Genomic DNA, 27,802 nt, shown 5'->3' on the forward strand with positions numbered 1-27,802 from the left:
GAAATAAAACGTTTTCTTTGAATAACCAGGCATTCATTTAGAAAAAGTCTTCTTTTCTACCAATAACTAAAGCCCATATGAAGGAATCAAAATTGTGGAATCATCCCAAGAAGAAGGTTTTCATACACCCTGGGAAGTTGTATTACAGGCATCCTTGGACCTGAGAAAGATTGACAAATTTATCAGTTCTTTGCAGCTGAAAGGAATAAAGCTGACCCCAGACAGTGTTTGCTGGGCTGAGAGTGTATTTTCCGGTATCCATTGTGTGCAGCCTTTCAAACAAAAATTCGGAGATGAGCTGTTGTGTGCTACCCCACTGCTTTGTATCCACATTACGGCTGGGCAACTCATGCCAAAGAGACTCTGAGCGTGCAGGAAGGTAGAAGGACCATCAGTACCCCAAGCTGCCCCAAAGCTTATGAAATGCAATTCTGCAAACTGACAAAGCCATATGTTAGTAACAGACGCAAAGGCATGATGGCGTGCAAGCTACTGTGTTTATCAGAAGATCAACTCTGAAGCGATGCGATGTGGAAAAACTAAGAATTATTCTGGTATTTGAAATATATGTAGAGCAACAGCTTTTTTCAAGCATCAAAAAGTAAAAAAAAAAGTTTGTGACACATTAAGTAAAAAAGCTGTAATAAGACCTTTGCAAGATGTTTATTAATAGTTTCTTAAGTTTTACCAGGCAAAAAGTATTTAATATCAGGTAAGAAGAAGTCTGTTAAGATTGATCAACCCGTTCCTCTAGAAAGTGATTGAATTAAGATTTTCTCATACTTCTGTAGGGAAGACTTGCATTATCAGTGATCTTCAAAATGACGAACATACAATAAAATCACTAAAAGCTTTGCAGAAAGGATTTTGGCTATGAATCGTTGTGACATTTTGTCACGTGTGCAGTCACTCTCAACAGAGAGCGCGTTATCCTCTAGGAACATTGGGAACATCCAGTGATCCTGAGCCGTTCACCAGAGAAGGGTGGCCCTGGGATCACAAGGGTCACTGCCATGGGGCGGTTTGTCTCAGCCTCTAACTCAGCCACATAGTTATATGCGATAAATGCAGAGAGCACAATGCAGTTTTCCCATGGAAGCGCTGTGTTACACTTCACCGTCAAAGGGATACATTGGAGAGTTGTGTTAATCTGCTGTATTAATACTGAACTGCTTTTTCACTTCACAACTGCATTTTTTTTTTTTTGTGAGCGCAGGAAATCACCTTTACAAAAGCCTTGTGGATTGGTCAGTTTATAATAAATGAGCAATAAAAACTCTGAAAATTTGGCTATTAAGTGCCTGAAAAACCAATTGAGAAAATCCTCAGTACAAGGTTTTTCTTCTGCTGTAATTTTTCCTGTGAATTACAGATATATGTACATGTCTTAGGCATCTGTACTTTCCTGCTTCTTTTCCCAAACAGAGAGTATTCTTTCAGCTACTGTGCATTTCAAAAGGCACCACTGCAGAACTAATCCAAACTGGGCAAATGTAAATTATTCCAGTGTTCTACCCCTAGTCATAGCACCCTTTTCCCAATAAGTGCTATATACTGTTTTTACCGAGTGTTCATTTTGAGATGAGTAATGGGATTAAGCATATTCAGATGCAGGTGTTAATGATCATATCAAAACTTACTGCAATATATCAACATGCAATATGATCAGTTCCAAATATGCAAGTCATCTTTTACATTGTTCTTCAGAATTTAATGTGCTTGTTTTGTACATAAATGGACTGTGTAAAATTTGTCTTAATTTCCTTTACGGTTAAAAGAGGAAAACAATACTTAGAAATAAAATATACTTAATTTAAAACTTATGCTATGTGCAGAGAACTGTACAATGGCAAAAATCTAGTAGACTAATATGAAGTCTGGGGTGTATCAGTCTTTCTAAAAGAGTCAGTGGGCCTTCCTCCTAAAATTGGCGTATTTTCTGTTTATACTTTTCTCTGCTACTCTTCTTACTCATATCAGTGCTTTTTACTAAGCTTTTGTGTTAAAAACACCTAATTCTTTTTTCTTAAATTCATTCCACCATTAGATGTGGAAGATGGATGAGAGGAATTACAGAGGGTGATCTTGGATTTGATACAGAAGATAATTTGTCTTAATACATTTTAAATGGGCATCTGTTTTATAGATTCTTGAAATCATGTGTTTGGCTCTAGTTGAAATTAGTGTGGTTTATACATACACCTACAGGTAAGATTATGCTTAATGGTCTCAGTACTGAATTGGAGGTAAGAAAATCCATTTGGGTGTTACTGAAATGGCATGAAATATTTATAAACTATTATTTGTATTATAGTCTGAAGAATGTAAAATGTCTCACTTAACACCGTTGTAGTCAAGGCGTCTGCAATCCCAGTTTGATACTGAGGATACTGGCATTGGGGTTTCACCTCTCAATCTGTTTCCAGAACAAAGTCTTCATTTACCGGGGAAAGGAGTATGAACGCCGTGAAGACTTTGAAGCAAGGTTATTGACTCAGTTTCCGAACGCAGAAAAAATGAAAACGACATCTCCACCGGGCGATGACATTAAAAACTCCTCTGGACAGTGTATCCTTGGGTTGTTCAGCAGCTCCTGCAGCTGCACAATTCAAGCATTTATTACCAAGATGAGCGGGAGACAGTTGCATTTCTGCCTTTATGGGTGTAATACTTTAATTTTGTTGTTCTGTCCTTTCTTCACATTCCTCTTGGACTCCCCACTCTCAGTGAATGAAGTTTGCCTATGAGTTCTTAACCCCTGAATTCAGACATTCAGTGCTTTACTGTAAAGCCAAAACTGGATTTACCATCTAAGTTTCACAGGCCAGTGTCAGAACAAATCGTGAGGTGAGTTTGGACTGGTTTTGCAATTTTATCAGTCTCCTTTGTAACACTTAAACTAGTTCTTGTCATTGTATAACCAACTGGTAAACAACCAAGGAGAGAAGTAATTATGAGGACGTTTAATGGGGTTTCTTAATATTAGCAGAGATTCCATCCAATCCACTGGGTAATAGTGATCCCGTAAGCATTTTATATTTATGCATAAGCTTTTTTGCTCGTAGAAGAGTTTAGCAGCAATTCCTAAACAGATAGTGTTTGATTTTGATTGTGTTTCCCTTTTGTTTCAGTTTCTATAGGGTGAATGAAGTCCAACGGTTTGAGTATTCACGCCCTGTTCGAAAAGGAGAGAAAAACCCAGACAATGAGTTTGCGGTAAGTTTGAAAAGGACCTCTAAGATCATTGAGTCCAACTGTCAGCCACCACCACCATGCCTACTAACCCATGTCCTGAAGGACCACATCTACTTTTTTTTAATGTCTCCAGGGTTCTTGACTCCATCACTACCCTGGGCAGCCTGTTCCAATGCTTTGCCACTCTTTTAGTAAAGAAATTATTCCCACTGCCCAATCTAATCATCCAATGGCACAACTGAACACAGTATTTGAGGTGCAGCCTCACTAATGCCGAGCGCAGGGGGACGATCTCTTCTGTAGTCCTGCTGGCCACATAATTTCTGATACAAGCCAGGATGCTGTTGACCTTCTTGGCCACCTAGCTCACGCTCGTGCTTGGCTCTTGCTCAGCTGGTTGTTGACGCAACACCCCCAGGTCCTTTTCCACTGGGCAGATTTCCAGCCGCTCTTCCCCAAGCCTGGAGCATTGCATGGGTTGGCTGTGACCAAAATGCAGGACGCATCACTTAGTGTTGTTGAACCTCATACAAGGGTCCTCGGCCCACCAATACAGCCTATCCAGATCCCTCTACAGAGCCTTTTGAGGGGTTTCCTTGTTTGAAGCCTCCTTTTGGAGGTTTCCTTGTTTATTCCCCTTCATTCTGAGAATCTGAACCGTTCATTACGTTTGGGCTGTTGAAAAATAAATTCTATAAATTTAGTATACCAATAATAAAAATGGATAAAGCTGAATTTCTTTTGTTAAAAACTAACTATTTTGAGGAAGTAGTTTAAAATCTCTGTACCTGAAAATATAGATGTCTCTTGCCAAAACTTTCCTTGCCATGAACATCCTAGTTCAGGCATCTAAAAATGTTTTTGTAGTAATACCCTATTTTTTTATTTTGATTTTGACTATATCATATACCATATGATTCATCTAATGGTCAATAAAATTCCCTTTGAGCACAGCTTTTATTCATCAAAACATTTACAACAGGTTACATCAAGTTGATTACCTTCTTTTTTATAGACACCATTTTATTCACAGGGGTTCTAGTGGGCGTACTTAGTAGTAAAGTAGTAGATTAACTAACGTAATAAATTAGTGCATCATTTCTTGAGCAAAGAACTTAGTTTCCTGTGTAGTAGCAGGCTCTAATCTAATCGATGTGCCAATAAATGCTGAGTATTTGTTTTCCTACAGGTAAGACTAAGTATTCCTTCAGAGACTCCTTTAGTGTCTTTCACTTCTCATGGTGGCTGTCATCTTAAAAATTGCTAATTTGCTAATCCACGTGGGTTTAGCTGATGAGATAGAAAATTCTATTTTTCTAAAACCATAACACTAGACCAGAGCGCAACAGTTTATAATGTGTTTTGAGCATGGATTAAAAATATTTAGATATATCTAAATCAATTGGAAAGCTCTTCTGTTAATGGAAAATAGAATAAATTCTGGTTTAAAAAAGCTTTATAATAAATAAGAGATCAAGAGATGTCTTTGACATCGGTTATGAGCCAATATACGTGTGAATATATATATATAGGAGGAGAAGTTAAGTCACATATCCTTAAATTCAAACCCGTGAGGAGACATTACAACAAATCCATTGCAGTTTGCAGCTCAGGTGAAATCATAGGATCACAAATCCAGGTCAGGACCTACAGATCAGGATGAGACCTCATGAGAGCTCAGGCCAACCCCTGGGTCAGCCTCAGCTGCTTCAGGTCTTTCCCTCAGCAGGTCTTGAAAACTCCGAGGATGGGAACGACACAGCCTCCCCAGGAAAAGGGACCTCTGTCCGCATGGGGAAAAAGCATGCCCTGTGTCAAGGTTGTGGTTTTATGAAGGATGGTCCTTAAAAGCTCTAGAAGTTACTTGGGAAAAGTTTAGTAATAGTACAACCAGTGGATCTTTTACATGGTGTTCTCCATTGGTACGAGAGCAATTCTTCGCTGCTGAATCGTGTATCAAATTTAAATCTCCATCGTTTCCCCAGGCAGATTTCGTTTGATATTTTCCCCCAGCTCCGTAATGTCTGTACTACTGTGAGTCCTTTTCCTGATGATAATGTTTTAAGGCTTTGCATAAGATAAAAGCCATCAATCTGATAACGTGATGTTTATGTTGTATTTGCAGAATATGTGGATTGAGAGAACCATCTATGTGACAGCGTATAAATTACCAGGGATTCTGAGGTGGTTTGAAGTCAAATCAGTTTTCATGGTAAGATCAATTTGGCTTTATTGAGACTACATAAAAGAATGGAGCTCTTATACAGCCAGGGAGCATTTATATTTCTGTATGACTCTGCTTCAGCTCTGTGAACAAGCAATCAGTGTGGCTATATCTGGCATGCTAAGACAAGGGGAACTTGCTTGCTGAAGATGCTGATTGTTGGCTGAGGGTGACTCAAGTAATGCTTTTCCACTCCTGATAAAAGGAAACGCAGGCTGACTCTTCCAGGCCTTTAGGACAAAGTCCGATCAAGTGCTTAAAGTACTTTTTATAAAGCATTTCTGGCTTTCAGCAGGTGAGCCCTTACAGCCTGTGGTGTAAGTCGTGTGCCTAAAATGAAGAGGGACCTGAAGTGGTGTAGGGAAACTCTGCTGTATCAAAATGAAACTAGACTGAATTTTGGAAAATAGGATTTAGGTATTTTGATAGTAATTTATTCAAAATATGCCTGTAAATGGGATGCATTGTATGTGTCTGCATGCCTTCTTTACTCACCATTTGTGATTAAAGGTTGATTTGGTTTCTTTTCCACATTCAGCTAAAATATACAATAGCACCCTCACAGAGTAACTCCAAATTATACATTTCTCTGTTCTACCATTTAGACTGTTTAGATAAGACATATCCATTAAATGCCTTTAAGATGAAATTATTCTTACACAGCTGTAATTTTTAAGTAGCAATAAAAACATTGTTACAGAGTTTTTAAATCTCTCTTGGGAGGCTTATTTTTTAAGGAAAAGAACAATTTGCATATGATTAATTAAAACCTTTTTCATTGCTCCATTGAGGTTGAGTTGGACAGTTGTATTTAGAGGAAAAGAAGTAATGCAGAAAATTACTATGGTGTCTATAGTAACAGAATATGAATGTGATTTTTGACAGTAAAAGGCAGCTGAACAAAACACATGAAAATTTTAATGAATTTTGTATTTTCAGTATAATCCTGATAGAGAAGATTGTATTTTATCTTCATGATTGCAAAAAGTGTTTTTTATGAAGGTCGGCAAATCTGATTAAAGTGTCTTTTCCTTACGAGTTAAGAGCAGAGCCTGACAGGCTGCCTTATGCAGGCAATTTGTACACATGCACCTTTAGTGCTATGCTTGTCATCAAAATGTGTGTAAATCCTGGGAGAGTGCTTTCTATAAGCTTTTTGTAAGTAAGGATTATATTTGTCGCATAGCTGAAAAATGATACCAGAATGGAACTTGTGGGAAATGATACCAGAATGGAACTATGTGGGAAGACGGCAACGGATAACTTTTGACCTAGGTCTGGCATAGTAACTGCAAAATTGGTATTGACTTTCTTCAAGATTCCCGTCAGTTAAAATACTGGAAGCATGATTGCAAAGTTTACATCCCTATAATGCTAAACTTTGATTATGGATGCGGATATTATTGATGTTTTACTAAACTTGATGAATTAAAGTAGCTTGGCACATTTCATATTTTATTGATGAAACTTTAAAGGAAGAGGTGAGATCATATTAAATCAGTGCTGAGAGAGAACTGAGTAATTTAATAAATGTGGTGTGCTATGTTACATAACCCATAGGAACACGCATGATTTCTTTATATCTACTTGCTTTTTAAATTTCTTCTGAGTACTTTCACCTAAACCTTTCATTATCTGCAAGCAATTAGTTGTACACATTCATTATTCTGCATCTGATCTATGTTAGCTGGACAGAAGTAGTTATAAAGGAAAAATTTGCTGAGGCCAGCCAGTGAAATAGAAACTGGATATTGAATTATACTTGGTTTTGAAAAGTACAAATACTAATCTCAGTTGGGGTTTGATACTTAATTTTTTTAGTATTGCATATATATCAGGAGTATATAATTTCTGTTCACAATGAATAGATTGTGTAGTGTCCAGAGTTAGCAGGCTACTGAGAACAAGGCTCATAATTTACAAGTACAGATATTTTTAACCAATAGCTGTTAGTAAGGTCCAAAGCACAGTTTATGTAGTAGGATTGGAGCTGCAGTCCTCACTCTGCTTTTGGTAAAAGAAAGGAGAATGGGAAAGCAAGCCATGATTGCTGATACAGAAAAGTCAAAGATGATGTCTATCAGCTCAATGAGTGCTAATTTCTGTAGATATTCAAGCACTTTAAAAGCAATGGTTCATCAACAAACTATTGCATAGTTATAAGCCCATTAATACAAATAGCAGAATCCTAAATTTAACACATGATGTTTGCAACAGTTTTTGCCGAATCAGATGTTGGATATGGACTTACTTTCCCTGTCCAAATTCCACTTGTAACACATTCAGCTCTGAACAGCAGTCCTCATCTGTCCATCTGAGTCTGGTCTACTTCACAGCCAGAGCAGAAGCATCGGGCTTGTTACCTGCCTTCTAGAATAATTCACCAGGCAGACTTTTTAAAATGCTAATTAAAACATCATTGCTGTAATCAGATGGCAGGTGTAAGAGCAACAACTAAAGAGATTTGATTATAAGTGGTTCTCAGAAACATGGTAAGCAACTGATAGCCAGGTAGAAGTGCTTCTTTGTTTATGTAGCATTTATGTAAATCAGGGTGTAATCAAATATACACTTGCATTTTCCTCACAGGCCTCAATTAACCTTCCTTTTCTATTCCTACTACATCAATTTTTAGTGTAAGTAGGCTATGGCTTAAATTTTGTGGTGAGGACTGTCTACACTGTGGGTTGCTGCAATGTAGTAATTTTTAGCCAGTTCATAAATGTACGTATTTTAACAATATTCTAAATATTTCAATGCTTTTTTTTTAATATGAAAAACTGTTGTTCTGAAGGATACAATATCTGGTCATAAATAATAGTTGGAGATGAGTCAATTAAAAAAAGCTAGTTTTACACAGTGTTAGAGCTAAGTCACCCCATGAAGACATCTGAGGACCTCCCTTCACTGAAGTCCAAGTTATGGGAGAAAGAAAATTTCTGCCTTCAGTTGTCAATGTTCAGATGAAGAAAATGTGACCTCGTGGGAAAAGGCACAGCGGACAGCTCAGAAGTCATCTCTTCAACATATTAAACTTGATTTCCTTGGAAATACACCAGCATAATCACTGAAAAAATATCTTCTTGTTTTTTGAGCTGCTTAGGATTACATTTTCCATCAGAAAATCCATGTTAAGTTATCATTTCTTTCTTACTGTTACATTAAGCTGAATCTTCTTTGTGCTGCTAAAACTCACCAACTCGTAATCTCTGATGTTCTCTGTAATCCTCCAAAAACCTCACGTGATTCCTGACAGAGCCTTTCTAAATGTTGTGCTGAGGTGTAATCCATCCTGCAGCAGTGGAATGCATTTAACTTTCTCCGCTAATATTGATCATCCTGTCATTTACCGCAATATATAGGAACCAAGTATCTGAATGCCTGAAACCACCCTTTCTGTTAAATATTGGTTAAAATGTCTTTTGTTCTGAAATCCCTGAAATGTTTCTAGTTCTAGTTTGGTGGACAGCTAGTTCTATGGCTGGTTGAAAACTCTGCTCCTTAATTATATCCTCCTTTTGTTTTTATTTTAGGTTGAAATTAGTCCGCTGGAAAATGCAATAGAAACCATGCAGCTAACAAATGATAAGATTAATAATATGGTTCAACAGCATCTAAATGATCCAAATCTACCTATTAACCCTCTTTCGATGTTACTTAACGGCATTGTAGATCCGGCAGTCATGGGAGGGTTCACAAACTATGAGAAGGTAATGTCAGAAATCTCTGTCCTCCAGTGTTTCACTTCCTGAGCCTGGACTTTCTGGGAACGATGCAGGATGTCTGTAAATACTATGTGAGCGTTCACTTATATGTGCTTTATAGGACATTGCTTAAAACTTACCTTTTTAAAATGTCTTTCTGATATTTTTGGATACATTTTTTTGCCTTTTTACATTTGAAATAAGAGTTAATCTGTTTAGCAGCAAGAGCACTTACATAGGGACATGGTGGACAGTTGCTTTTAAAGTTATATAGGATTAGATTAACATCGGGAAACTATAGATGCTGCATCTGTTATGTTGTGAATATTAATCATATTAGGCCAGCGTAAACAAGCAACGTGTATTTTGTAACATTGAGAAGGTATATACTGACTGACATGTCAGAATCATAGAATCAGAATAACGGAATCAGAAAATGGTTTGTGTTGGAAGGGACCTTTAAGATCATCTAGTTCCAACACCCCTGACATGGGCAGGGACACCATATGTCCTTGTATCCATCTTTTATGTCCTTCTGTAACTGTCACCTATTTCATCTATCAAAATTATGTGTACAAACTGGAGAGGGGCAGATTTAGACTGGACATTAGGAGGAATTTCTTCACTATTAGAGTGGTGAGGCCCTGGCGCAGGTTGCCCAGGGAAGCTGTGGCTGCCCCATCCCTGGAGGTGTTCCAGGCCAGGTTGGATGGGCCTTGGGCAGCCTGAGCCAGTGGGAGGTGTCCCTGCCCATGGCAGAGGGGTGGAACTGGATGGGCTTTAAGGTCCCTTCCAACCCAAACTGTTCTGTGATTCTATGAAAATTTCCTCATGCCCTGGGAGCTGCTAAAAAGGCGTTTAAGAAATGTGCCAAGCAGAAGTCCTTTGCAGGGTTGCCCGTGAGATTTGGTCTTCATCACCATATGCTCATCTACCCACTTTACTGCTCATGGAAGACTGACGTCATAATCTTGAGACACTGTAAAATTCTGTATCTCTTTACTAGATTTTCACTTTGCATTTGTAGCTGCCATTTTGCAGAACTTCAGGGCTGATCCATGGACCTTTGCTACAGGTGATTTTTAACTGATAGATTTGATTCATTTTCTGGAGTAATTGTTCATTTTTCTTACTCTTGACTAGGCTTTTTTTACTGAAAAATATATGCACGAGCATCCAGAAGATCATGACAAGATTGAAAAACTAAAGGATCTCATTGCTTGGCAGGTAAATAATTTTAAGTCAGGTCACTTGGGGCCAACTGCTGTACAAAGACAGTTTAGTGTCACTTTTAAGAAAATTCAGACATTAATCTGTTCACTCTGTGTACTTTTCTTTGGCTTTTAAAAGTGTCTTGGAACTTGAGCTAAAGTTCATCTTTTCAAATCTGACATCATTTGTCATTTGATAAACTTGCAAGGAACAAACATGGTCAGCTTCTTTCTTTTCTTTCTTTTTTTTTGTAACCGTCACTGAAAACATCTCATCTGTATCAAATGAGAGAATATTTCTAATAATACTGGTTAGTGTTATTGGCAATTTCATTTCACATTTTCATTTTGTCAAGCTGATTTCAGAAATTCATCTCAGACAGTGAGGTGAAATGCTCAAGCCTGAATCCCTCGTCCTGCTCGCATGAACTGGGACAGTGTTTCTTCACATATTTACTTCTTTCTTCAAATGATATTTTCCATTTATTAAACTTACAATGTATACTTCTAGTACCTATTAGCACAGAATGTTAAATGAGAGAGTTGCAAAAATTAACTTGCATGCAAAATATTTAGTGAATTCACCGTTATTAAACCTCTACTTCATTTGCTGTATAACTTAACACGGTACCAAACCAGTATTGATTCATAAAGCTTGTGAAACTACCTGGTATCTGTATGATGACATGCTAGAGCAGAAATCATTTAAATGTAAGATCACACAGGTAATAATCCCTGAACCAGGAACCCAGGTTTCCAACCCAATGCCTCAGACAAAGCAGGAACCCTCTCTTGCACAAAGATGTGAATTTACACTTACCAAAGAATATATTTTCAGGAAAGAAACAAATCCAATTTTGTTTCATAGTCAGATACTGGACATTTTCCAGTGGTCTCAAGATAATTTCGTAATAACTGAAAAAATATCAATATGATTGGAAGTGTTTTTCCCGTAGAAGAAGAAAGTGCATCATTGTCTTTTTATGTTCAATTTTGGTTTTGTATAAAAGGAAATAATTTGCATTTCTATAGGCTTCAGTCTTAGAAGTAGTAGAAACAAAGATACAGAATTCAAAAAAGTAGTCCTCTGAAGAACATAAAACTATCACTGAATAAAAACTCGTTTGGTCTGCAAAAATTTATGAGTATTTTTTATTATTATTTTCTCATGAGCTTTTACAGGAGATTAGATTTTAGGAGCTTTAAGTTTTTATACAGGAAAATAATTTGATCCCAGAAGACTAAGTTCATGTCAGCTCTCTGTCTTTGCCTGTGATAGTCATACTTCAAATGAATTGCAATACTTTTCCTCAGAAAAGATTCTCTTTCGTGACATTTGTGTATTAAAATAATATTACTATTTGAAAATATGTGTGGCAGCTTATCACATTGTGTTTTAATTATTCAGTGGTATTAAATCATAATTTCCCATCAGTATTGTAGTCCTAAAACAATAGGAACTAGAAGAATAGAGAAAAAGGATCAAAAAGTATTTTTATATCGGAAAATTCTTTTTACTAAAAGGTTTAGCTATTTCACGGTGGAAATCAGTGATTATAAATTACCTTACACATTTAATATACATTTAGTGTATCCCAAGACTTAAACTGCCTCTCAAATTCGTTCAGTTTTCAGCACACAGGCAGCATAACTAGGTGGGAGCAGGGTGGGGAGCTGACTTCCAAATATCGGCTGGTGTCAGGAGGGGGAGTTGTTATGGAAACTTGCCGAAGTGAGGCAGTGGTCTGAATTCATCACAGGTTTGACAGTGATTGAAAGCAAAAATGAGTTTTCGTTTCTCAATAATGTGCGGCTTGGAGTTTTGTAATCACACAGAGTTTTTCTTTATGCTGTATAAATCAATCTGGATATATGAAATAGTTGCCTGACAATCCTGTTATCAGCTGACTGGATAAATTTAATTTTTTTCCCTATCCCTTTACCTTTTTCTCCTCTGTGCTATGCATTTTGTGCCCTTCAGGATATTATCCTTTAATAATTCCTGTGTACTTCCAGGTATACTTTTTTTTTCTATGATTATTTTCAGATAAATATCATTAGTTAAGCGATGTCCATTTTCATCCATTTTAGTGTTTTTTCAGTTTTGAACAATTATTTCCATGCAACTATATAATTTCAAGCTGATCTTTAATTTTAACGTGAAGATAATGAAATGATTGATTGGAGTAAATGATGGCAGAAAAATTAATGATTGATGACATTAGTCACTCTGCATTTAGCTAATATATTTACAGCATACCAAAAGTAGCATGTCACCTGAAAATCTTGTCTTGCTTCTACATAGCTGAAAGACTTGTAGCATACAAAACTAAGTTTTTACAATTGCGTTTTATTGTACCATTATTATGAAACATTTTCTTTTAAGAAAGAATTACTAATTTTAGTAATTCAAATATGTGGGGTTTTTTTCATTCTTTCCAGTCAAGGAGATGATGTACTTTAAAAAAAAAAAGACAAAAAATCAGAGGATAATTTTAAATTGCAATGGAACTTTATAAATTTTAATATCAAGAAAGATTAGAGTTATGTAGGAAATGCTGTCTTGAGCTGGTTCCCTTTCTCATCCAGCTCATTCATTTATAGCTCAACTACTTACACTATCTTTGCTTTTTGATTCACCTCTCCAAGGGTAAGGGTACCCTGCAGGGTCTTTTGAAATAAAGCCATTAGCCAACTCACAAATTGCTCCAAAGCCAAATTAATTTGCAATAGCATTAAAGTGGCAAAATTCTGCCTCTGTCTCTGCATCTGATGAAGAGTTACTTAGGTTTAAAATTGAGTGTCGCTTGTCACCAGTGGCAGTGTCTGGAAAGGAGACGTAGCAACAATATGTAAGTTAGTAAAAACTAAAGGAGAAATGATAAATCAGGGAGACCAAATATCCTGGGTCAGAAATCTCACAGAAGTTCTGTAGCAAAGCCACAGGAAGTTTAGTAAATTCAGCGTCTGTTAAGGAATATCAATCCTTTCCTCTTTCTCCTCCTTCTTCTTCTTCTTCTTCTTCTTCTTCTGGTTTCTGGTCTCCTTTCATTCTTGTATAGTTGGTGTCTCGTCTGTTCGCTGATCTCTTGATTCAACAGTTCCTGTCCCAGGAGGTCACCGCCAGCCTTTAGGTGCTCACATTCTTCCAGCCCAACCCACGCTCTCGCCAGCAGACGTGGCCATTGACCCTTCAATTATTTTGCTTCTCCAACTGGCAGAAGCTCTTCACAACCGTTTGTACACATCTTCAGTATAACAACAGCCAAACCCTCTTTAGCACCTTCCATTTGGAGTATAGACAGAAGTATCTATGTTTTTTTTCTCCTAACCGGGACATTTCCCTACAGAGAATGTTCTTTACTTCATAGTTCTTGATTTTCTAAATTGGAGATGGCTGCTCCCTAGGACAGGCTCATTAGTGCATTTTCTGCTTTGTAAAAATTACCTCAGAGCTGTAGGTTTAGACCCCGCGTGTACTTTCATCTTGGTAATCTGATTTCTTTGGAAAACAATCCATCTCAAAAGTCAGCAGGTTCTTTTAAATAAATGAGCCAAGTGACCACTTATCCCTGAAAACAGAAGGGTTGCAGTGTGGCCTGATAATTATGAAAATTTGGATAGTAATTTAGTTCTCAGTGCAGAGAAATTTTCGAATTTCAGTGTTTAGTTTTTGTAGAGTGCAGATCCATATGGCTATGTATAGAAGTGGCTACAGGAGCAATTTTATCATTATTGTTTCTTCTCTCTGTAGCCTTTCCGGAGAAGAAACTTTGTCCATTTAAAGAGTGCCAACTCACAGAGAATCATCTTGATAAGATTTCTTGAGTTTGTTCATCTGTAATTCATCCATGTATTTATTATTATCCTTACTAATAAAGCTACTCATTCTGATTGCTGTTTAGTCATATTAGAAAAATCTGGTTTTAATCAGTAATATGATTTAATTATTAATTATTAAGAAGAAGCCTCTTAGCTTGATTGCTGCAGAGAATATCTAAGTTAGAATCAGAGCACTGTGTGGGCTGAAATGGACCTGGAAGAGGAAATATTTTTCCTAAGCTGGAGGTAGAAAACTCTAGTGGTATGCCTGGATAGCTATGGGAATGAAAATGTCTCTCTTAAAACATTTTAACAGGTCAACTACACCTCCACACTATGAACTAATTACATAATCTTGTGTTGGCATGGATATTTTGTGACAGAAGCCTTGAAGATAAATGACTATTTTCAGTTACAAAAGAGAATTATTTTTTTTTTCTCTTCGGTTTTCTTCCTAAAGCAAATAAAATATTTTTTTCTAAGGAGAAATATGTAGTTTATAAAGCTGTATGTTTTATTAGTAGATATTGTTCTGCAATATACGTGTGTCCAAGGATGTAGCTCATCTGCAGTTTTAGAAATAACATTTATTAAAGAAAACATACAAGTATTTTCTCCTTCAAGGTTTTATTCTTATGAAACTGGGAAAGGACTGATATTAATAACCCAGTGTGAGAGTCGTCATTCATCAGTTTGCCATTTTAAAGTACAGCATACACGTGGGCCTGTGAATATATGTGCTATCTGATAAATTCAGCTGTGCCTCCAGTGTATGATTACTGGGCAGAACTGTGGCCGTATTAATTTTCAAGGACTGTGGTTAACAGAGAAAAAAGGAAATAGTTTGTAGTAGATTTTTAGATCCTTTTTTACTATGTTGTGCTTCATATACAATGGGTGATGATGGTTATGATGATGATTATAATTTCTATTGTTGTTGTTATTATTCAATAAGATGCTTCACTCCTCTTGCCACGTAAGTAGGAGTCTTGCCCTAACCCTTCGCTCAGGAAGGTTTCAGCAGACTAAAGCAGCATAACTTTGATTTCTAGATCCCATTCCTGGCGGAAGGCATCCGGATTCATGGGGAGAAGGTGACAGAGGCGCTAAGGCCCTTCCATGAGCGGATGGAGGCTTGCTTCAGGCAGCTGAAAGACAAAGTGGAAAAACAGTACGGGGTCCGAGCTGTTGTAAGTTATCTCCTAACTTTCTGTGTCCTAAATATGTGGAATTCCTTTAAATTAGGAGCAACTGTATTTCTCTATTATAATTCCCATTGCCTGATTGATTTTGGTAGTCGTGTAATTATTAAGTACTGGGCAGACACTGTAAGAGGTGTTCAGAGAGCCTTGGTAATTTCATTGTCTAGCTTGGGAACAATTTCAAAATTGCCTAAATCTGTTCCTTGAAAGTAAAAGTAATACTTCAGTATTCCATTTTTAAGGAATTGGGGAAAAAAAAAAAAAAAAAAGCCACTGTAGCATGATTCTTCTAGAGCTGAATATCACCTTCCGTAGATGTAATTCCGTTTGAAAGGTGAGGGCTGTGCTGCTCTAGGGTTGTGAACGTACTCTGGCACCACTATACATGTACGCAGGCAGTAAGTAGATTGCTGCTACTTAATGAGATTTACTAGTGCCAGAGTTCACGCTTTTCTCATCCCAACAAGCTATTTTCAGTTGTTGCTTCATCTTCAAGGCACAGCCAAGAATTTGGCGATATTTCCCGTAGGGTTTTGTTCTGCTTTCAATTTGAGTGTTGCCCGAAGGAAGGAAGAGGACCAAAAGCCAGCATAAAGTTTTGTCCTTGAGGATATAATTGACTACTTAGTCAAAATTAGTGTGGATTGGGGGCCATTATATGAATCGGTTTTTAAAATTATTTAAGAACCTAAGATGCAACTGGTTAGAACTGCTCTAACACTGATTAGGAAGTGGTGACCTAATAAAATATTGAAGGCTGCCAGGGTGAGTTTTATCTTTGTCTAGTGGTAGTCCTGACAGCGCTGTTTTAAACACACTATAATGTTTAGGCTCCTTTCTGAAATTATGGCAGTGTGTGGATCTTGCATGTGCAGTGCGTACCTTCTCACTGCTCCAGAAAATAAAGCACATGTATTTACCATCGAAGACCATTTGTCCTCTAACGCAGAGGCAGCTGTTGTATCATGCATAGGTTGTCAAGATGAGTTGGCACACAGTCAACTCTCTCCTGCCAGCCCTGTGATGGCAAGTGCGGCTTCTTTCCTGCCTGGTGGCTCTGCAGCCCCCTCACACCTCGGCCAGGGGACACCCCATGCACCCTGCTTTGCTGGCGAGGAGGATGGTGCCACAGGATGCTGTGGTGCAGTCTCCAACCCTGCCTTTCCCTGGCACCCTGGAAACAGCTAAGGAACTTGCACTGTGTTCCTATGAACTGCCTTTTACTGAAAAAGCCAGCTGGTAGGTCCTAGCAGGTAAAGGAAATGGTCTCAGGTGGCAGGTATGTCTTTGCAAGTGAGTGGTGGCTTCCTTGTCAAAATGCTCCAGTTGGGGTTGGGTCATCATATTTTAAGGTGCTGCATCAATTAATGTGTGTGTTGAGGCAGAGGTTACTTCATGGGCTCAGATTTTGGAGGTTATCTCTGCAGCCACAAAGCTAAAAAAATCTGCCATGGTGGTTTTTGTTTTGCACCTGAAAACTTAGGATCTAAAGCACAGTTTCACAGAGAAGAGATCACAGAGGAAACGGTGTCCTCTTCATGCCCTTTCTGCCATTCTGTCCTTAAGCCCTCCAAGACAAGATTATCAGATGGGAGTTCCGTCCCAATCTAGTCCTTAATAAATTAAGAAATAAAAAATAGAGAAATAGGGGAAAGAATGAATTGATAATGATTACAAGTTCTGCAACTTTACTTCTGCCTTTTAATGAACCGTAGTCTCTACGCCTATTCTAAAAACAGTGAAACACTCAAGATGTCCTTGAACAGTCTTAAACCAGCGCCTTCCTTGTCCAGTTCTGATAGTGGTCACTAATGGGGACATCCCACCGAGTTTACAGGAGTCAAATAATTATAAACAGGGTGTGGATTTAGTTTCAAATTATCCGTAGAAAAACCCACAGGTATTTATTCTAAAGAGTGAATGTTTTGGGAAGCGGTGAGGGAGAGAGCTTCAGCTTTTTGCTCAGTGAGATGCGGAGCATCCTAGACTAACAAAGCGGCAAGAAAGATGCTACGGCAGGCAGGTCAGTAAAGAATGTGCAAGTAGTGTTGTTCCCTGAGTGCCCAAAACCTCAGTGGAATACTACATGCTACTAAAGTATCCTGTTTTATTTTATGGCAGGCCTTCCTTGAGAGATTAATTTTCACTTTTGACTATAGCAATGGCTTTTTTTAATGGGAACACTGAGATCTTATCTGGATCGTGCCAGTCTTTATGGTATCCTACTAAGTGGTGTTCCATTTGTAGTCTTTCAAATCCCATCTTTCTAATATATTTAGGAAGAAGAAAGTTCGAACAATAATTTATTCCTAAGGAGAACAGAAATAATTGACATTAATGATACTTGCATGTCATTCACCTCAATAATATACATTTACATCATCAGGGAGATGACTGGAAAGTCATACACAGGTGCTGTTACCTTTCTAATTTCAGTCTACCCACCAGTAAGAATTGTCAGGGTTGATGGAGCATTATCGCTTCTGTCTTCCTTGTACAAGGCCAATTTACCAGTAGTTGGCAGGGTGGAAAATATACCTGTAATTAAACAGCATGAGATTCTTATTTGTTGACTGAAAGAGTTCAATTATTTTATGCATATATCAGTCATTAATGACTAACAAAGCTTGTATAAATATTCAGAACTCTGAAATTATCTGAAACAAAAAAAAATCCTTCGTATATTTTCTTTTTAGCCTAGATGTCACTCTGCAAATTGGGTCTCTTGACATAAAGCTCCTCTTAGTGGATTTTTTTCCTTTTCATTTTGTTTTTTAAAATCTCCATTTAATTTAAATGTACTGACAGGGCCATCACTTCAATTGAAGAGATGGCTTAAAAAAAAGTTACTTGTAAAAAGCTCCTTTTTAAAGCCCAGATATAAAAATGCCTATAAATTCCATTGAAGCAAATGAATTATTGGAATGTGGTTAAAATTATATATATTTTCACTTAGTCCTTTAAATGGATTTTCTCTAGAACTGTTTTCCTTGTCATTAAATATGATGTATAATTAAATAATATAAAATTCCACATGGAAGGAAAGTCATCAAACCTTTCTGCATTTTTTTTCTGTAGGCAGATGTCAGCTACTTTGTGATTTAAGAAGTAAGATCTTATGTTTCTTTATTGCAGCTTTCAAGTTTGGATGATAGACGAGGCAGTCGGCCACGGTCTATGGTGAGATCCTTCACAATGCCGTCATCTTCCAGACCTCTCTCCGTTGCATCGGTGTCTTCCATTTCCTCTGACAGCACACCTTCTCGACCTGGCTCAGATGGGTGCGTAAGAAGTAGTCGTTCAGGGCTTATCTCTGTGAAGCACAATTTGGTGTGCAAACGGATAGGTTTTTAGGATTGTCTCAAAGTGGTCCAGATCTTAGTGCTATCACAGTGTTACTCCTTCCGATCTTAGGTGGTTTTTTGATGTCATAAGGTACTGTGAGGGTTTTTTGGTTGGGTATTTTATCCCAGATTTGTTCATCATCATAACTTAAAAATATCAATGCGATACAATGGTGTGAGTAACTGCGACGCGATGAGGATGGCGTTTCTGAGTGACAGGCTAATACTGGCTAAAAAATCCAACCTGTATAGCCATTTGTCCTTGTCCATTTCCTTGTCCTTTTCTTTAACCAAGATAAATATAATGCTCTTCTTGGCCCTCTTTAAAATAAAGTTAAACAAAATCCCCTAAGATTTCAAGCAAAAAACCCCAAACAAACAGGAGATAAATTGTCCCCTTTTAAAGTGTTGCAAGGGTAACAGTTCAGAAGTGATCCTTTGCGAAGTTGGAGATGAGATGTGTGTTCAGCCAGCCCTATCGCAGTTAACAGGTGGAGCTTGGGAGAAGGAAGGGATTAGCTAACTGCTCGATCATTTCTTCTCATTTTGCTGCCAGGGGAAGAGCTGCTTATAGCAAGATTGTACTTCAAGACTTATCAAGATATTTCACATGAGAACTGGGAATACTGTTGATAAGCCCTGTCTCACAGTCGCATCCATCAAAAGAACAAAATAATCTGTTTCCTTTCTGGGGTTTCCATGCAGCCTCAGAAGTCCCTTCTCCCCTCGGGCATTCCTGTAATCCAGAAACTCAATATTTGACCAAGGCAGCAGTTTTTTAAAGCCTCCTGAAGGACTGCTAACTTACAGAGATGTGCTAGAAACATTCATGTCCCTTGTGCACCTTCAGAGGGAGTTATTACCTGACTAGAGAGTAAAAGCAGCAAGTAAAATTAAATACAGTACCTAAGGCCCAACGTGATACTTACCTTGATTACAAACAGTTTATATACCCATTGGGAAGAACTGCAAACAGAGCGCAATTCAGCTCTCATTACATTACCTTCTCTAACATATACATGGTGAGTCACATTGATATGAATGTAGGACAGCAGAGATGATAATGCATTTTGACTAATTCATCCACAAAAGTTGCCTTGCTGGAACTTGGGATAACTACTATCCCACATTAGTGGGGAACTTATTTTATCTCAGAAGAAAAATGTTGGTTCTTTCCCTGCCTCCCTCTACCTCTCTCTCTTTTTCCCTTCAAAATCATAATATATATTTTTCTTTCCCCATTGGATGCTATTTTCTTAAATTTCAACTCTCCATGCCAGCTTTGTTTTAATAGATGTCACTTAGCAGTTTTGGAGGCTCTCATGAGTCCACTCAATATGTGTATTAAAAAAACCAAAACTTCACAAAGATCACAGTGCGGCTCAGCTCCTGCTCCGAGCCCAGGGCAATACAGCTGTAATACACATGAAGAAAATACAATGAGCAACTGAAAAGACCTGAAAAAAATGTTCAATTGCTTGATAGGTGGAGCAGGCGAAGAAAAATCATCAGATGTAAATAACATAATGAAAGACCTCAAAAGATCAAATGACTTAAAAATTATGTGGGTGGTTTGTCACAACTAACTTGGAAGAAGTTCACCCATGTATGTACCGTGGTTGATTTGGTTTATGATCATTTGTCCTCTCCTGCTTTCCATTTCCCTGCTTTTTATATGCTAATTCTGAGATTAAAAATGCAACTGAGAAAAACAATTAGAAGTGAAGCCAACAGACTGTGTTGCTGAGATCACCCAGTTTATATCTTATGCCATCTTCAGGTTCTCTTTCTTTGGAGCTTTGAAACAATAAGAAATCAAAACAGACATTGGCATAGTATGTGTTTTACATCTCCCAACTCTGTGTATAAATAATACTCTGATTTAAAAAAAAAAAAAGGACCTTTATTTGCTGCTTAAAATGGGACTTAGGTACAAATTTGAGCACTTACAAGTGGTGTTTGGAAGTGGGGGAGTCCCAGTGTGCCGGTGTGATTTGCAGTCCGTTGAAAGTCCTAATGTACTTCAAGTAGGAGCGTGGCATGCTAACCCATTTTATCACTGATACATTGCATACAAATTATTAATAGTACTAATAATAGTAATGCCTGGAAGTGAAGCAATTAATCATTGTCTGAAGAATGGCAATTCCTCTTGTAAACGTGCAATCAACCTGTGAGGCGGCTGTCACCGCCCTCCAGCCCAGCAGAAGTGGCTAAAATATGCAACTCACCTGGCTGAAAACACACAGCATCAGGAGAGGAGAGCTGTCTTCTGGTCTGGGCTTTGTAACCGATACCTCCAGTATTTCATAGCAAAGATTGTGACTTGTACACCCATGCATCACCACAGCATAGTAAATACTTCTCCAATGTTAAAAAGTAAGTTGCCTTCTTTTGTTTGGGGTTTTTGCTTTGGTTTCAGTTTTGTAATGTAATGATTTGAGACAACCCCTTAAAATCTGTCAGGGTAGTTTTAACTAGAGTGCGATTTTAGCAGTTTGTTTAGTTTACAATGAAAAAGAAATTATAAATTACTTTGTATAGCTAAAAATATTTTATCTTGGTAAAAGAAAATTATTTCTTTACCTTTTGTTTAAACTCAGCATTAAAAATGGTGACATGAGAGAGATTCCCTTAAATTCCTGAGTAAAAATTAGCCAAAAAGAGTTCCAATAAATAATGCTTTCCCTACTCTTAAAAAAGATCATTGAACCCCTAAAGAAAGTAGTCATAGACTGCAGAAATTGCAGAGCTGATGGTACTGGTATATCAGCCTTGCCTATATTCACACACTTGAAGCATTCCAGGTGGGAAAAGACATCTGCTTTTTTGGGAACTACCTTTGACCCTCATTATTCTCTGACCAATTTTTCTTCCCTGAGTATATCTGTAGTATCAGAACCAAGTAAGCTCAGCCCTCCTGTCTCCCTCTCACCAGGTGGGGAGCAGAGGTGTGGATCTGTGAGTATGTGTGTGCACACTCGTGTGGATATGCGTGTGCTCACGCACACAAAACCGAACATACACACACGGTGTGTTATGGACAGGAATAGAGCTTGTGTCTGTGGTTAAACCTCTCTATACCTCGTGCTTTTGTGCAATGTATAGGCGTTTCCTTTGCATTAAGGGTGGTGTTCTTTGCTTTGTTGTGAAAAGGTGATGTGATTTTGATGAGTTACAAGATTTAGAAAGCATTTTGTGTCGTGCACGCTCAATAGAAAATCCCTACACCTCTGCAAAACAATTATTCAACTGTTATTCCTTCTCTGGGGAATAAAAACATCCTCTTCCTCCACCAAAAAAAAAAAAAAAATATTCCAGGACTCTAGGGTCTTAAAGAAATCTTTAAAGCCATTGGTAACCATATGGACTGCCTCCAGGGTACAGGGGAAGTAGAGGTGGCAGTTCTTGAATGCATTGTACAATCAGCTGCGCCCGCATAGTGCTGAATTCCACTGGAGTTTTCAGGCATCTTTTGGCACGCCTGCTGTCATGCCCCACTATACATAGTGGGAGTGCTGAAAGAGAAACTCATTTTTATGTAAATCACATACAGTGAAACTCAGGAGTTTATGTAGCTGTAAACCAGTAAATTTACTACAGAGAAGGGGAATGCGCAGTACTGGTTCTTCAGCAGTTCTGCAGTAAATTTTATTATAAGACAATTATGACCTTCTGCCCCCCTCTTTTTCTCTCTAATGAGTTTTCCTGGATTAGGAAAGCATCTTTAACTGAAGCGAGATTTTGGGAAATACGTAAATTTAATTTAGGTGTTTTGAAAATAGTATTTAATTAATCTAACCAACAACAATTTTCTTTAGGTTTGTACTGGAACCCCTGCTGCCGAAAAAGATGCATTCTAGGTCTCAAGATAAATTGGACAAGGATGACCTAGATAAAGATAAGAAAGAGAAGAAGAAGGAGAAAAGGAACAGCAAGCATCAAGAGATATTTGATAAAGAAATTAAATCTACTGATATTTCTCTGCAGCAGTCTGAAGCAGTGATCCTTTCAGAAACGGTAACTTTATTAGCAAGTAATGCTTTATCTAATTCTGAGCAGTGTTCTTTCTCCTCTTCAATAAAAATGTTGAATTTTATGCTTCAGTTTATTTTTAGACCAAAAATAGCTCTTAAGGGAATATGCTACGTTGTAAATATAGGTGATAATTAAAAAAAAATATATACATTTTATTTACAGTGTAAAAAATATCTCATATGAAACTCTTACTGAAAGGTGTGTATGACTGTTTGATAAAATGGACAGATAGTATATCCTCAGTAAAATAAATGCTACCATTTTATAAGCCTTTCAAATTTATGTTTCCTAATAGATGGTGATGGGTTTTCTCATCTTTCAGCTGACTACTGCAAGACACTTTTTGGTGGAAATGTTACAAGGTCATTTTGTGCATTGCAATTACATATTCTTGAAAGGCTATTTTGAGAAGAAAATCATAAGCAGTTCCACTGGTGGCTGTATGTGAGAATATTAACTAAAGCGCATATCTCTTCTGCTTGGTGTATACTTAATTCATTGAAACGGTCCTAAAGGCTTAGGTGACTTGAGAAGTTTTAGCTCTGAAATTGAAAGCAAGGCCATTTTAAGCTGGAGCAGGGAGTGTGTGAACTAACTGTAACCTCCAAATCTCTGCCTGGACACCTGTTTTGAGGCCAATAGTTTAAAAATTGCCTTCCAGAAGTAAGTGTAATGTTCTTTTAAGGACTCATACGGGTACTTGTAGAGCCAACTTTTAGCTGTGCAGTCTTTCATTGGTGTCTGTGTCATTTACATTGGACTATTGAAACGATTTCTCTCTGACTTGTGATGATTAGATGCTCTAATTCCTTCACGTTGCTATTTATGGCAGAACATTACTTAGATGTTCAGCTATAGTTCCTCTGTTTGCTGTATGGATTTGTTCCTTGTTTTCCATCCAGAGATGAGCTAATTTTTCAGATTTGTCTGCTGACAGCTTGGAAGATCAGAGTTGTTTTCTTTGATGTGACCTTAGGCTCATTATTAGGTCAGCAAAAACTCAGATGAAATCCCTCTTGTTCGTGCCAGGCTTTTCACCCAAACTCCTTTTAAGCCAGTGAGTTTTTCCATTGACTTCAGTAAATTTTGGATCAATGCTGCTTGTTTTTAAGTGGAGGTTCCTCCTGCCAAAGCAGTCAGCTGAGCATCATTAGAGAGTTAGGGATAGGGGTAGAGTTAGGGTTAGACAGCAAAACCATTTTGCGTAGATTTCCTTACGTCTCATCTTTCTGAGGAATGCATTCAACTCTGGACATAATAGGCACATTGCAGCAGTTGTATTTTGACTAAGCCTGAACATTGCAATGGCAAGGCTTGCACTCACATCTTCCAGATCCCCAGACAAATTGTCAGAGTTTGTGGGAGAAAAGCATTAGCCACAGAAGAAGAAAGTTGTATTTTGTAGCAGCTCAGTCAACTGGACTTGCAAAACTCCGTGAGAGCAGATGGGAAGCATCCAAGGATGCTGGAAAGCTGGTTGATGTCACTGCAAGGTCACTGTCATGGCTGACAGGGTTTGGTCATTGGAGAAGATTGCAAATTCTGGCTGGAAAGGACATTATAACCCTTTGAGGTTTATTCCCATTTGTCATATGAGGAACAAAAGTAAGCAAAGCCCAACATGGTTTGGCTGAAGTTTTCCACTCTTCACACTCAAGAGCTTTCAATGAATGACTGGTATGACTCATTTTCCCTTGGTTATACAGAGATTAGATGTCAGAATTAGTGTCTTGCAGTTACTTTGATCTACTTGAAATCCACAGATCAATAATATGAAAAGGAGCTCACTGGTGAGAGAAAAACCCTCAGTTTTTGGTATGTGCACACCACTTGGTGTGCTCCAAAATGACCAAGTCAGTTTTTAATGGTTGGTGTTGATGTGGTTCATTTTTTCTTTTAGTTGAAATAGAGGAAAAACTTATGAGATAAGTTTACAACAGTAGTTGAACAATTCTCACTGCTGTCTTCAGGAATTTTGTACAGATAATGTCAAGCAGTTTAAAGATAAAATTTGTCTTGTCTTAAAACTTTTCCACTCTGGAGACATAAGTCCCCTACTGATGGCATAAAAGAGAAATTGTTAGCTTCTGTGGGTAAGAAATCAACTTTTCCATTGTTCTACTTTTGTGGGCTGCACTGTGTGCAAGTTTTCGGTTTTAAGTTAAAATTGCTCCCAAAGCACTGTTACTGCTGTGCTTTATGAAGAAAAAGGCATTTCTCTTGCATTAGGAGCTTGGTAGCAGGCTTAAAAAAAAAGATGATGACGAAATGGAGGCATTAAAATATAAGCACTGGATTTTTTTCAAAAAAAGAATAGAATCCAGATTTGAACAGAAATGGAAATTAAGATAAAGATTGAAAGAGCTTTAAAGTGAGATTTTTGTAATAAACTACTATTAGTTACTAGGGTTTGTATTTAGTTACTGGATTCCTTCTGTTGAGAATTTTAAAACTCTCTTGTACCATTACTTGTTCAATTACAAGATTTCAGTTACTCGGTGAATCTCCTAATGGATCCTTAGTTCTGAATTCTAAAATATCTGGGAGTTTTACAGCCAAAGACATGCTTTTCTTCAGTATGATGACAGTTTATAAGTCCCTTCAAGAAAACGGGTAAAAGAGTGACAGCCGGCTTGGATTTGTCAACACCAGATTGGTCAATCCCTTCTTTCTTCTCCCTGTGATAGAGGAAGATACTCTATAGGTAGGAATGATGTGACAGATCCCACATGTGCCGACTTCACTGTGACTTCTGAGGGACTGTTCATAAAGGCTTGTGGTGACAGGAAGAGGGGGAACGGGTGTAAACTGGAAAGGGGGAGATTTAGGCTTGATATTAGAAAGAATTTCTTCCCCATGAGAATGGTGAGGCCCTGTCCCAAGTTGCCCAGGGAAGCTGTGGCTGCCCCATCCCTGGAGGTGTTCCAGGCCAGATTGGATGGGCCTTGGGCAGCCTGAGCCAGTGGGAGGTGTCCCTGCCCATGGCAGGGGAGTTGGAACTGGATGATCTTTAAGATCCCTTCCAACCCAAACTATTCTATGATTCTGGCACATCTCACATGATGTTCCCATGAGCAAGACTGGGCAATGAAGTCTGGTCTAAGATGATGCTGAAGGATACATAGCAGCCTGGGAAAAACTGCTCTCAACGTTGTCATGGGTGAGACACAGTAAATGAGAACTCATGATGGATTTGAATAGTGGGATACGTCAAAATAATCTATGTGCGGAAGCACATGGCTCTGACTCATTGCTGTTTAATAATAAGAGGGTTCAATGTGTGTCGCTTCTGTTGCACCAGGTGTCATCACAGTTTACAGCCAGCCCACGCCAGTTGTAGCTGGCAAGCAGCAGGCTTGTTCTTGACAGTTTAAAAGTCCAGTTTCAGATATTCACCTCACATGCATGCTCACACCCAATTATCTGTTGCCTAACAACACACGTATTCTAAATTATTCTTCACCCACCACAAATAGGTTGTTATCAGTGGTTTGCTTTCACAAGGGAATGATGCATCAATAACCTTATATATGAATCTGACTGGATCCTGTATTCTTCACTACTAATTGGTTTCTGCGACATAATTACAAACACAATGCCAAGCGTACAGAGACTATCAAGTGAGAGACACAGCGGGTATGTCAGACAGCGGTCATTCCCATTTCGGCAGAACTTCTCTTCTTTTCAAAGATTATACTGTCTCACAAAGTGAGTGTTTCCACCACTGTGATGGACTTCTTATATAGGAACTTATTTTGTCACCAATCAAATGAATTGTCATAGAATAATGTAGGAAGATGATAAAATTGCAGGATTATTTCCTGGAGTTTTTACCTTTTCTCTATAAAGGAGCATTCAGAGGCCATTTTGTTTAGTTGTATGGCTCAAATACTTTTTTCCAGATTTCACTGTACTCCTAATGAATTTACTGACTGATCAAAACCAAGCCCTAATTACAGAGATCTGGTATTACTATGATCTTATCAGAAGATAAATTAAGCACTTTGGTATGTGAAGATGATCAGTAATGTCTTTATAGTTTTCAAGAGTTTTTTTATCTTCTTTTAAGTATGACATAAACCTCTTTAACATAAATTTTCATTGTTAATTCTTTGATTCCATGAGCTGATAGCAAACCTAACATTGAAGCCAGGTAGTTAACAAGACCACTCAAAAGCTTGCGTTGGATATCAGAATATCGCGGTGTATGTTTTATTGATTTAATGGCATCTAACATAACTCACTATTGATCTTGCTTTCATTAGCCAAAAAAAAAATAGCAATAGGTTCATTATGGATTAGTGGTCCCCGGAGAGTTCTTATTCCCTAGCGAAACCATGATTTATGTGAAGCTTTAAGAAGAGAACCAAACTTGTCAGTCACAGAAGTTGTTGAAATTTATTTGACATAAGTAGCTACAGACAAGGTTAACTGGGGAGCTTGATTCTAGTTGTTGCTTTTTCTCTTCATCTAGTTGTTGCATTTCTCTTCATGCATCTTCCATGCAAATCATGGAATTGCAGCTTTCCTAATCAATTAGTCTGTTTTCTTTAGTTTCTTTTTTATAATTACAAGCCTCTGAGAAGGTGATTACTGTGCTTACCCATTCTACTAAAAATAGAGTTGAAAAGATCTTGAAAGAAGAAACCTTTGGAGTCCTTAGGACTTGAACGTTAGTTTTAGGCAAATTTCTGAAAGGTTACTCTGAGATCTTGATGAACTTTCCAAAATTATGTACTTTGTGGTCATTCATTTCTCATAGAAGGGTCTCAGAGAAACAGCCTTTTATGCAAACCCTCTTAGAGTTTGTTTTCTGAAAACAAAAGGAAGCACTCATGCCTCACATTAGATTTCTCCTTCGCAATGTACGATTTAAAAAGAACATTGTGAAACGACAAAATTCTTCAACAAAGCCTAAGTTGCTCGTGGCGTTTTCTGTTCTGTCCTAATGCAGCACCTTGGCTCTTCCTCCTGTCTTAGTTTCAGGCTGCTGCTCCGTTTTCTGTGATCTCCTTGCAATAAAAAACTTCTTTCTTCACTAATACTACAGGAAATATGGGAG

General features: G+C 37.9%; 1 protein-coding gene across 2 annotated transcripts in view; it reads left to right on the plus strand.

Annotated features, from left to right (window-relative positions):
• Nucleotides 1-27,802, plus strand: part of DOCK1 (dedicator of cytokinesis 1) — a 321,093-nt gene that overhangs the window by 277,500 nt on the left and 15,791 nt on the right. For both annotated transcript variants that reach the window (XM_054072202.1, XM_054072203.1), the window contains exons 41-49: nucleotides 2,427-2,568; nucleotides 2,769-2,847; nucleotides 3,132-3,216; nucleotides 5,321-5,407; nucleotides 8,953-9,129; nucleotides 10,267-10,350; nucleotides 15,209-15,346; nucleotides 18,494-18,639; nucleotides 22,524-22,722. In XM_054072202.1, the coding sequence (XP_053928177.1) occupies nucleotides 2,427-2,568; nucleotides 2,769-2,847; nucleotides 3,132-3,216; nucleotides 5,321-5,407; nucleotides 8,953-9,129; nucleotides 10,267-10,350; nucleotides 15,209-15,346; nucleotides 18,494-18,639; nucleotides 22,524-22,722 (1,137 nt within the window). The remainder of the gene's footprint in view (nucleotides 1-2,426; nucleotides 2,569-2,768; nucleotides 2,848-3,131; nucleotides 3,217-5,320; nucleotides 5,408-8,952; nucleotides 9,130-10,266; nucleotides 10,351-15,208; nucleotides 15,347-18,493; nucleotides 18,640-22,523; nucleotides 22,723-27,802) is intronic.

The sequence above is a fragment of the Cuculus canorus genome, chromosome 7 (genome assembly GCF_017976375.1).
Source record: "Cuculus canorus isolate bCucCan1 chromosome 7, bCucCan1.pri, whole genome shotgun sequence".
Taxonomy (NCBI): domain Eukaryota; kingdom Metazoa; phylum Chordata; class Aves; order Cuculiformes; family Cuculidae; genus Cuculus; species Cuculus canorus.